General features: G+C 44.8%; 1 protein-coding gene across 2 annotated transcripts in view; it reads right to left on the bottom strand.

The window, feature by feature from the left end:
• The window catches only part of SRGAP3 (SLIT-ROBO Rho GTPase activating protein 3), a 249,479-nt gene extending 245,900 nt beyond the window's left edge, over nt 1-3,579 (bottom strand). For both annotated transcript variants that reach the window (XM_055344234.1, XM_055344236.1), the window contains exon 1: nt 3,393-3,579. In XM_055344234.1, coding sequence (XP_055200209.1) covers nt 3,393-3,459 — 67 coding nt within the window. In that variant the 5' untranslated portion in view covers nt 3,460-3,579. The remainder of the gene's footprint in view (nt 1-3,392) is intronic.
• Nucleotides 3,580-12,247: the final 8,668 nt, after the last annotated feature.

Below are 12,247 nucleotides of genomic sequence, written 5' to 3'. Positions count from 1 at the left end.
TAATAGCATAAAGCTCTCATCTAGATCTCTGGCATCTGCTGAGAAATTGAAAGATCTAGTTAAGTCTACATTCCTAAATGGCAACAATAGGCTGAACACAAGTAGTGACTTTCCATATGAACGGGACACATGATCTCAAGCCTACCATAATCACCACCACCCTTTCTTCTATTGCCCTCAATGAGGTGGTGGACCAACTACCGCAAGTCATCTTACTTGGCCAGTTTCACTCTTTGATTCTATCTGCCAAGCACCCAAAGGCACTGGAGTTTGCAACCCAGCACACGTAAATCCAAAGGAGAGCAAAGATGATTAAGCAGCAGATAAGCATCTTGCATGAGCAAATGAGGATAATCATAGTCCAGGGGCTATGATCGGAATCTCCAAACATCCAATGGGCAGTCATGGGGAAGAAGTATCTGTCTTGTGCTATGAAATCCCAAGGGGAGGATACTATAGAATAAATAGGTGGACATACAACCCACTTACAACAGTCAGAGCTATCCATAGGTAGACTACGTAGGCGTGGGAAGTGATGCATTCCCCATCACTGGAAATGTACAAGCACATGATATACTACTATGTTGCAAATACATAAGCCAAGGGATTCAGGTATTTGATGAGGCAAGAGAAGGCATGGATCTGAAATTTTTTACAATAGGAAAAAAAAAAACAGTTTTAAAACCTCCTCCTTAGGTCAATAAATTCTTGAAAAAGAGATAAAAGAGAGTAATAAGTCAACAAAGAACTCAGTACCATTTTTAAAAAACCAAATACTTCACCTCCCTCAATTCACAGAGGACAAAATCTAAGTAAGTGAAGTGTTTGCACCAAACTGGTGAAATGATATCCAAGGAGAAAGGAAACTGGCATCAGGCGTTATTTTTGGTGATTGGTCAAACGCTCTTCAGAGGCAAAGCAACAAAGGCAAGGAATAAAAGTAAGAGAGTAAACAATGGAGCCCCATCAAGAGGCAGCCAGTCCCCACCACAAAACCGCCATCTGCTACTGACATCAATCCTTCAAGGGGCAGCTTCAGGCAGATGATGTCTTGGGAAACAAGATCTGCTGCCTTCACATTTCCAGCCTTGTGACCTTGGGCAAGTCATTCCAACCCATCAGGCCTCCGTTTCCTCATGTCTATATCAGAGCTCATACGAACCCTTTCCATACATTGTGCAGGCTGAGAGTAGTGCCGATTGGGAGTGAGCCAAAGAAAGTGTAGAGCCCTGTATGTACATCAGTAATTAGGAGGATAATAAACAGAATTTTGAAAGATTCCAGACGGTTTTGGGCACAGCAACAATACTGACCTAAGGCTTGTGGGTATCAGTTCTAAAGGAATAAAATTCAACAGCTTTAACCACAATGTAGAGACCTTTAGCGTCTGGAAGAGACAAGATCATCTGGACAAATTTCCTGCTGACATGCGTTACCTTGGACTTGCTGAGTAGTTGTTAAAATAAAAGTGAAAGGCAAAAAAGTATTAAGAAAAAAAAAAAAAAAGAACCAGCCAGAGGAATAAATGCTTAATTGATCCCCAAGCAAAGTTCCCACAGGCCCAGTGGTAGTCGTAATCCAAAAATCCAAAATACAAATGTTATTTTCTACCACGACAATGCTAATGAAAACCCCCAAAATGTCCAAGACTGAACATCCCCTTCTCTGTTGTAGCATTTTTGGGGGAACCTCAGTTAAAAAGAACAATAATAATCAGCTAACATTCATCTTACAAAATACAAACTCGCTAAAAAGTGTGTATGCAAAAGACTGAACCTGGGCTTTTGTATTGGAGCAGTCGGGTGAATTCAAATCTCTAACCACTAAAGGGCTTGCTCCTAAATTCTCAGCAAGGCTGAAACATCGTCTAAGTCACTGTTTTCCATACTGAACTGAACACTGGAGCAGGGTTTTCTGCTTATTTTGCCCTAGGGTTTACCCAGAGGTGATTAGCATGCCGGGTCCAACCAGAACTAAAAGGCAAAAGACGTTTGGCGAGACTGGAAAAAAAACAAAGCCCTCCCCTGATGGCTGCTCCCCTCCCAAAGGTTCCCAAGCATCTGAAGCGTGTGCAGCAGCTGTGGATGCCGGCCTCCCGCTGCTCCTGGGGAGGCGACCCGACTTCCTGGGTCACCGAGTCCGGAGCTGCAGCAGCACCGAAAAGCAGGTGTGGCAGTCTCAGGTCTCCCAGGGGCCCCAAATGACCAACTTGCTCAAATAGTCCACCCGGAGCCTCAAGGGCAGGCATCAATATGCCCTGAAGACATCTTCCGTCTTCAGCCTCTCCATGGAAGACCACAACACACCCTGTGTCGCAGCAAGGAGATCCACAACCAGAAAGAGACCAGACACTGAGAGGCGCAGGCCCAGGCTTCCCTCGGGGTACATCCTCAGGCAAAGCGGTGGGCATGGTGCTTTTAGGTTCTCCTTGCCAAAGCTGAGCCTAAAACTCATGAAGGTGGGAGAACCCCAGTCTGGCGTGAATGAGGATTCCGCCTGCATTTATCTGATTGTGTCTGGTTTCTTATCTTGCCTTGTTAGTGAGGGTTTGGGGAGCAGCTTCTAAGAGGAGCGTGCACCCCGTGGCAGCAGAGCTGGAACAAGCAGCCAGAGGTCATCTCACCCTGCTGGCAGGCTTCCTCAGGCACTACGGCAGGGCAGCCAGGCAGCTCCTACCAGCCGAAACGGCACACTAAGCTGTTGGCTTTGAATGAGGGCTGATGACCCCACACGCTCACCAGCGGACGGCCGGTGATTGGGGCTGCACACTGTGAGAGAATACATTTTCTTCACCGAGCTCCCTCTTTATGCCTAAATGCCTGCATTACTTCGGATCGATATGCCCTATAACAGTTAATCCATGGCAACCCAGGCCAGCAGAGAAACACTGACAAAGAATTGCAGCCCAGGGATGCTGCTTCCCTGTGCACATGTATGTGGCTTCCAGCCCAGAGAAAGAGGCAAGGGAAAGCAATGACAAAAACCAAAAAGAAGAAAGAAAAATAAATGCAGATCATAAAAAGACCACATTCGGGGGCTTTCAGCATGGAAGGGGGGAGGAGGCAGTGACTGTCAAAATGGCCTTAGAGTGGCATGTCACCGCCAAGATGATGGAGTATCCGCCGCACTCCTAAAGCCGGGCGTAGGATCCTCCTCACACACCTGCAATGCAGTGATTGCTGCCCATTCTATAATCCATACTGCCAGCGCCAGCGCTCTCTGCAGTTGAAACCAGTCTGGACTTGTGCGGCTGCCACTGTTTCTACTCACAATAAGATTATTGATGCATAACAACATTTCGTGATGGCAGGGAGGAAAAAGGGTAAAAGAAAGCCAAAGCAAGAGAAAAAGGAAAGGGGAGGGGAAGCATGACTCCCCAGCCCTCTTCTCACCTTTTATTTGGGCTTCATATTCGGCAATGATCTCTTTGTCTTTCTTGAACTTAGTTTGAGATGACATCTTCCAACGTGGCCAAAGGCACTGACAGGCTTTTGATTTATTTCTCTCTTTCTTCCCGAGTCCTCTCTCAAGCCCTGGTAATCACACGGCTCTAGTCGATTTCACAGGTTTAGGGGCTAATCTCTTTTACAAGGCTGCAGAACCAGGGGTGGGGGGGGATCCCTCTCGTTCCGGGAGGAAAATTCTCTTTACTCTCCGGGGGGGGGGGGGGGGGGGAATGTCTCTAGGAGCTTGGTCTGGTCAGCTCCTCTTGCAAAAGAAGAACTCCCACCCTAGGAACACAGTAACCTGTCCCAGATTTTCAAGATGTTTCTTCCGCAGAAATAATAACCAAGAGCAATCACACACACACGCACACAAACACACTCACGCGTGCACTCTCACACTCATCCGGACACGCACACACAGTCGTGATCTACACGCACACATACACACACATTCACTCACTCACACCCGCTCACCCACCCACCCACACACACACACACACACATCCACGAGAGGCGCGGCGCCTCCTTGGTCGCGGTCGCGCAGTCAGTCCCCGGCTGGCTTTCAAAAGCTCTGCTAAGGAGATGGTCAGGTTGCCAAAGGGCCAGTCATCTCGCATCCTCCCTCCCTTCGGCGCCTCGGGTCTGATGCACAGTGAGGATCAAAGCCAGGAGAGCGAGATGGAAGTTCTCCTGCTGCAAGGTTTGAGCTTCGGGTGAACCAGGGCTGGACTGCTCGCCCTGCAGGGCTGGCTGAGCGCTCCCCCACCCACCTCGTCACCAAGCTCCACCTCCCGGATTTTATAACAACTGACACATTGTAGCCTACAGGAGAAGAGAACTCACTGCAAGCAAAAAGGGGAAGAAATGCTCACAAAAGGGGAAGCAGCAGGAAAAAGAATCGGGTGGGAAAGGCCTGGGAGGCCCCTGAAAACTCCATTAACAGTCGGGTTAGGAATTTTTCTTCCAAAAACTCCAAAAGGTTCACCTTTTCTTTTTACCTTGCAATTTAATTTAATTTCTCGAAGTAATGGCTATGTGACAGTTTGTTACTCTATAGGGATTGTCTTACAGAGAGGAGAGAGGCTGACCCATGTAGGCAAGCTCATTAATATTTGTTGAGCAATTGCGGGCTGGCAGGGACAATGCCAGGCATTTCAGACATGCAGCTTTGCAAAGCTGTTGAAAGCAGGCATGCTGGAAACACCCAGCTGCCTCAGTGTCTCTTGGAGGTTTAGGCAAATCAGTAACTCACTGAGTCTCAGTTTCCTCACCAGTAAAACAGGCTCTCTTTAAGGGCTTTTTAATTCATTCTTTCAACAGATATTTATGGAAAGCTTACTATAGGTCAGGCATTGTTCTGGATACAAGGATACAGCAATGATCAAAATAAGCACACACATTTAAAAATAAAAAATCCCTGTCCTCCTGGAGCTCCGAGGTCTCCACATTACACAACTCTGAGAAATCCCCACCAATCATGTTCATATTCTCAGTAAAGGCAGAACTCAGAATGCACAGTGAATGGTACCTCCTGGAGTTAGGCAAAGCAAGAGGCCCTAGAAGAGGAAGATGAAAAATAAACAAAATGAGTAAATGATACAATATGGTAGAAGAAGATAAGCGTTATGGGGAAGAAAATATCGCTGGGTAAGCAACTTAAAGAAGAGAGAGCTCTTAGGAGGCTCAAATAAGAATGTGAAGCTAAGCTTAGCATGGTGCCAGGCACATAATAAGCACTCCATAAATGGTAGCAATTATTATTACCCCATGATAGGCTCCAAAAAAAAAACTAACAATGTAGTAGAAGCATCCATCTCTCACAGATGAAGGAAGAGAGGCATCGATGGGAAGTGACTTAGCCAAAGTCACTAGCATTCAAACATAGGCTCTCTGACACCAGATTGTGATGATGCAAATGCTTGAGTATTCCTGCATTCTACTAAAGAGATTCAACCCATTTCACATGCACTTCAGTAGAATAAGATTTCTTCTATAAAAAAAAAAAATGAAATCAAGCACTATAGGGTTTCTGAGCACAGGAATTACACATATTAAGGTTATAAATATGTTTATCCCCTCAGTTTGAGATTTTCACAAACTTCTCAGTCTCACATTTGCCTATTTCTGAGTGTATAATAAATGATTGGATTTGGGTTCAGAAATCAGTCCATCTCCATCCACTGAGGCTTCCCAGAAAGGGTGGCAGTTGGGTCTCCTCAGACAGGCCTGGGGCCAGGGGGTAGGGAGGAGATAGGATATTCTTATAGAGCAAACAGTATGAGTTAAGCCTGCTGATGGGAAGGCATAGGATCTGCTGAGAGAAAGCATAGGGAGAAGTTGGGGAGGTGAATCACAAGGCTTACTACAACTTCATATCCAGAGATGGAAAGTCACAGAGTTGCTAGTACTGTCCCACAACCAGCGACATCACCCGCCTGCCTTACCTTTCTCAGGGGCATGCTCAGTGCCTCTAAGATTCCCCTTGGAGCCATTTTAAAACAACAAAAGCCATACAGGTTACCTGAGAAAGATGTGCTCAGAGATTAGTATCCTTGCCTCAAGCATAGACTCTCAAAGGCAAAAAGAGTTAAGTACCACAATCTTGGGGGATCCCTGGGTGGCGCAGCGGTGTGGCACCTGCCTTTGGCCCAGGGCGCAATTCTGGAGACCCGAGATCGAGTCCCACGTCGGGCTCCCGGTGCATGGAGCCTGCTTCTCCCTCTGCCTGTGTCTCTGCCTCTCTCTCTCTCTCTCTCTCTCTGTGTGTGTGTGTGTGTGACTATCATAAAATAAATTTAAAAAAAAAATTTAAAAAATGGAAAAAGAACTAATTATTTTAAAAAAAAAAAAGTACCACAATCTTGGGACATGACAGACTAGATTCCCTGCCTGGCTCTGCTATTGGAGTTCTGAGAAATGGCACAAGTGACCTGACCTCCTTGCTTTAACCCATTGAAGGCCAGAACCAGTACGTGTCAGCTATTCTCATCGTTATTAAAATTTCACATATTTCCCGGAGATTCATGTATTAGGGCATTGAGCCACAGAAATAACATAAAAGACTATATGAAACTGAAGTGAAGGGTGCTTAGGTGGCTCAGTCGGTTAAACATCTGCCTTGGGCTCAGGTCATGATTCCAGGGTCCTGGGATTGAACCTCACATTGGGGTCTCTGTTTGGCAGGGAATCTGCTTCTCCCTCTACCCCTCCCCTCCTGCTAGAGATCTCTTTCACGCTCTCTCTCGCTCTCTCAGATAAATAAATAAAATCTTTTTAAAAAAAAAGAAAAGAAAAGAATCAAGTGAAGTATGGTATGGAGTTATGTGCTGAGCAGCAAAAGAAGCTGGATTTTGGTGTATGACTGATGGTGATTAAAATTCCAGTTCTAGGGCAGCCTGGGCGGCTCAGCGGTTTAGCGCCACCTTCAGCCCAGGGCATGATCCGGGAGACCCAGGATCCAGTCCCATGTCCAGTTCCCTGCATGGAGCCTGCTTCTCCCTCTGCCTGTGTCTCTGCCTCTCTTTCTTTCTGTGTGTTTCATGAATAAATAAATAAAATCTTTTAAAAAAAATTCCAGTTCTACCACTTATCACCTTATGGGGGAGCCCTAACTCATTTCTGTGCTTCACTGAGCCTCAATCCAGTTTCCTCATCTGTAAAATGGTGGTGATGTTACTCACAGCACGGAATCCAGGTGATCATGAACTTAGAGTGCCTGGCACATAGCAGAGGTCCCACAGATGCAACTTCTTTCTTAGGGCTTAACCATGCTGGGCCTAGGATCAGAGTTGGAGCTCCACTGATCCCTGGGTCAGGAGCAGAAAGAGAGGAGAAAGAAGAAAAGGGTTATATCCCCTGCAAATACATCACTACACAGAGTAAACCCACATCATTCAGAATCTTCCTTTCCCAAGAGGAGGTAGTACAACCTGGACAGGAACCTTAGTAGGATGCCCTCAACTTTTTTCCTCCAATACTCTCCACGGCTCACCTACTTTCCAGCTGCTCTTCTGCAACACTCTCCTCTACATTGCCACTTCTTTGTTATAGGAGAACCAACTCCCATTCCTGATGATTACCCTTTACAAGGTAGTAACAGAACAAGATTTCTCCAAAAATAAGTGTGGTATGTAACTGGGAAGGGGCTCTACTATGTCATTTGATCTGTGCCACCCCCAACAATGGGAATACCCCCTGGAAGGGTATATTCCATTTATCTCAGGCTCATTTCCTAAGTTCTTTTAGCTATTCTTGAGTTATACTAATAGCTAGTATTTATCAAGCCCTCATTCCATCCAGGCAGTGGGCCAAGTACTTTACATAGATTTTATCATTGACTTCTTTCTACAATCCAATGGGTCAGTTCTATAATCATCCTTGTTTTACAGATGGGAAAAACAGAGGCACAAGAGCAATGAAACAATTTTCAATATCACACAACTAGCTACTAACTGAATCATATTCTTTTTTTTTTTTTCTGAATCATATTCAAACCCAGGTCTGATCAATATGGGAGCCCAAGGACTTAACTAACTAGCACACAATTCTATACCAGAACAGTCATTGTAGGAATAACTGTCAACCTAAAGTTTGCCATTAAAAAAAAAAAGAAGAGGAATTTAGGTTTAAAACTTAAGGAGGGGATCCCTAGGTGGCTCAGAGGTTTAGCGCCTGCCTTTGGCCCAGAGCGCGATTCTGGAGTCCTGGGATCAAGTCCCGCGTTAGGCTCCCAGCATGGAGCCTGCTTCTCCCTTCTCCTGTGTCTCTGCCTCTCTCTCTCTCTATCATAAATAAATAAATAAATCTTAAAAAAAAAAAAAAACTTAAGGAAAATGGGGATGCCTAGGTGGCTCAGTGGTTGAGCCTTTGCCGTCTTCAGCTCTGGGAGTGATCCCAGATTCCCCGGATGGAGTCCCGCATTGGGCTTCTTGCATGGAGCCTGCTTCTCCTCCCTCTGCCTATGTCTCTGCCTCTCTCTCTCTGGGTCTCTCATGAATAAACAAATAAAATCTTAAAAAAAAAAATTAAGGAAAACATGTCAAAATGGCTACTGATGAGGCTCAAATTACAATTACAGCTGAATAACACAGAACTCACTGAACTGGTTTCTTTTCCTGGTTAGGGGGGAAAGAAAAAAGACTCTACTTGGAGGAAGAGTGACCAGAAAAGTTTTGGGTTTAAGGCAATGGGGGGGGGTGTCAAATATGAAACCCTCCCAAGATAACTAGTAAGAGTTGACACTTTCTGTGACATTCTCCAATGCTATCAACTACTGCATCCTTAGCTGGCTCAGTGAATAATTCTTCCCTTCAATCTCTGCTCTGCAAAATGAAAACAACCACAGAACTCAGCTAGTTAGTGCCAGGACTGCATACAATTAATAGTGGCAATGACAACATGCCATGCATGTATATGCTGGTTTATATTTTATAAAGCCCTTTCATATGATTCATCTTATTTGGGCCCCACAATAACCCTAGAGGAGAGTGCAAGTGGCCTGTTTTTAATCCCCATTTGAGGAAATGAGTGTATAAGTGGCAGCTTTGATGGAAGAATTATTTTACAACCTCAAGTATAAGGATGGCTTTCCTGTGTCACAAAACCTCTAAGCCATAAAAGCCTGACAGTCAACTACATAACAATTTTTTCAAAATTCTGCCTGGCCAAAACCACCATAAGCAAAGTTAAAGACAAACTGTAAATTGAAGAATATTTGCAACACCAATGATAGGCCAAGGACTAATTTCCCTAATATACAAAAACATACAATTCCAATAAATACTTGCATGCGAATGCTCATAGCTACACTGTTCACGAGAGCCAAAAGGTGGAAACAATCCAAATGGCCATCAACAGGTAAATGGAAAAATGAAACATGGTCTATTCATACAATGGAATATTACTCAGCCATTAAAAGAAATGAAGTACTGATACATGCTAAAATATGAATGAATCTTGAAAACATTATGCTGAGTGCAAGAAGCCAGACACAAAAGGTCACATATTGTACAAGTCCATTTATATGAAATATCCAGACTAGATAAACCCACAGAGATGGAAAGCAGATGAGTGGCTCCCAGGGGCTGGCAGGTGGGGCATAGAGAGTGACTGCTTAATGGATACAGGGTCTCTTTGGAGGTGATGGAAATGTTTTGGAACTAGAAAGAGGTGATGATTCTACAATCCTATGAATGCCACTGAATTATACACTTAATTTTTTTAAGATTTTATTTATTCATTCATGAGAGACACAGAGATAGAGAGGCAGAGACGCAGGTTGAGGGAGAAGCAGGCTTCCTGCAAGGAGCCCGATGTGGGACTCGATCCCAGATCCCAGGATCACGACCTGAGCCAAAGGCAGACACTCAACCGCTGAGCCACAGGCACCCCTGAATTGTACACTTTAAAACAGTGATTGTGTTATGGGAATTTCACTGCAATAAAAAGTGAATGCTAAAAAAAAAGTTCCTTCAAATCTATGAGAAAAACACCAACATCCAGTGAAGAAATAAGGATATAAATAACACTTCACAGAAAGGGAAAAACCTATTGATTGTTTTTCATTCATAATGTTGTTCATTCACAATGAACATAAATCAGGTATGGCTAGATCCAGGGGGCCCTAACAATGTCAACAGAACACTGTATGTCTTTCTCTAACTCTCCATTCTGCTTTCCTGCAGGGTGGCAGGCTCTCCAAGTAAGATGACAAAGGTGGCCCCAACAGCTCCAGGCTCACATTCCCCCATCTTGGCAATTCCAGCATGGAAGGCAAAGTCTTTCCCAAGAGTTCTAGCAAAAGTCCCAGGAAGAGCCACTGGCCCTGGGTGGGATGCATGGCTATCCATGAACCAATCACTGTGGCCAGAGGGGTAGAATGTTCTGCTTGGCCAGGCCTGGATCGTGGGCTTGTCCCTGGAACTGTGGGATGGCATCAGTCCCAATCCACATGGCCCAATAGATTCCCAAAGAAGGACCAAGGTGCTATTCCAGAAGAAGGAGGAATGGATTCTAGATGAACAAAATCAATGATGTGTCTGCTATGGAAAGGATGTAGGGGGAAAAAAGGAAGGGGAATTCACAGAAGAGATCCATGTTAAATGTAATCACCCTGGCCATTCTCCCCATTCATAACTCACTCACTCACTCACTCACTCACTCACTCCTCCCCAGAGGAGAAACAGGGACTTAGCCGATTGGTGAACTTGAAAGGAGGGACTGAATTTGCCCCTTCATCTTCTCTTTTTGGAAGTCCCTGCTTACAGGAAGGATACATTCTGCTATGCTCTTTTGACTTGCAGTAAGAGGAGCAGGGCAAGCTCTGCCCTGTCCCCCTGTGGAGGATACCTGTGGTGGCCACAACTAGCTGGGAGAGTCTAATTCAGATATAGAGAGTTAACTCCCCTCTTTGGATATTCATCTAAGCCATGTTATCCAATCTAGTTTTATCACAAATAAAGCTTATGTTGTTGTTTGGTTGGTTTTTTGTTTTTTTTTTTTAAGATTTTATTTATTTATTCATGAGAGAGACAGAAAGGCAGAGACACAGGCAGAGGGAGAAGCAGGCTCCTCACAGGGAGCCCAATGCAAGACTTCATCCCAGGACCCCTGGATCATAACCTGAGCGGAAAGCAGACGCTCAACCACTGAGCCACCCAGGCATCCCAAAGCTTATGTTTTAAGAAGCAGAATAATAAGAAGTTTTTGGAGCTGGGCTGAAGCCTGGCCTTGCCACCTACTAGCTGTGTGACCTTGGGCAAATTGCTGGCTGGCACCTAGTAAGTGCCTCACATGTGTTTGTTAAATAAATACAGACTCTCCATCTGTTTGCTTTATCTACTTCTTAGTTGATTCAAAACTTGAAAGGGGTAGAAAAGGGTATGATATGGGGCGTCTGGATGGCTCAGTTATTTAAGTGTCCATCTCTTGTTTTCAGCTCAGGTCGTGATCTCAGGGTTGTGAGATTGATCCTCATGTCAGGCTTAGCACTCAGTGTGGAGTTTACTTGAGATTTAGTCTCTCCTGACTCCTAACAAGGGGTAGTGGAAGGAGAGGTGGGTGGGGGGATGGGGTAACTGGATGATGGGCACTGAGGAGGGCATTTGATGGGATGAGTACTGGGTGTTATACTATATGTTGACAAATCAAACTCCAATAAAAAAATAAAAAATAAAAAGAGATTTAGTCTCTCTCTCTCCCTCTGCCTCACTAAATAAATAAAATCTTAAAAAAAAAGGGATGTGTGTATGTATGATATATTGACCCCATGAAAGTCTAACACCAAAGAATCTGTACCTTCTTAAGTTTTTAAATTCTAAAGTATGAGGTCACTCAGCAACGCGGTCATGGGTGCTTTGTCATGCAGCCAAGAGTCTTAGTCTCTTCAAGCTGCTATAACAAAATGCCACAGCCTGTGTGGTTTATAAACAACAAACATTTATTTCTCACGGTTCTGGAGGCTGGAAGTTCAAGATAAGCGTGCCAGTGTAGTTGGGTAAGGGTCTTCTTCTGGGTCACACACTTCTCATTGTATCCTCACAAGGCAGAAGAAATTAAGGAGCTCTCTCAGGTTTCTCTCTTTTCTTTTAAAATGTATTTATTTTAGAAAGAGAGAGATGGAGAGTGGAGCAAGGGAGAGGCAGAGGGAAAGAAGCTCAAGTAGACTCCCTACCAAGCAGGGAGCCTGGTGTGGGGCTCAATTTCATGACTCTGAGGTCATGACCTGAGCCAAAAGCAAGAGTCAGACACTCAGTGGACTAAGCCACCCAGGCAGCCCATCATGTCTCTTTTATAAGGGCACT

Source organism: Nyctereutes procyonoides, unplaced genomic scaffold (genome assembly GCF_905146905.1).
Source record: "Nyctereutes procyonoides isolate TBG_1078 unplaced genomic scaffold, NYPRO_anot_genome, whole genome shotgun sequence".
Taxonomy (NCBI): domain Eukaryota; kingdom Metazoa; phylum Chordata; class Mammalia; order Carnivora; family Canidae; genus Nyctereutes; species Nyctereutes procyonoides.
The sequence above is the reverse complement of the archived record's forward strand: the minus strand, read 5'-3'. Positions and strand labels throughout refer to the sequence as shown.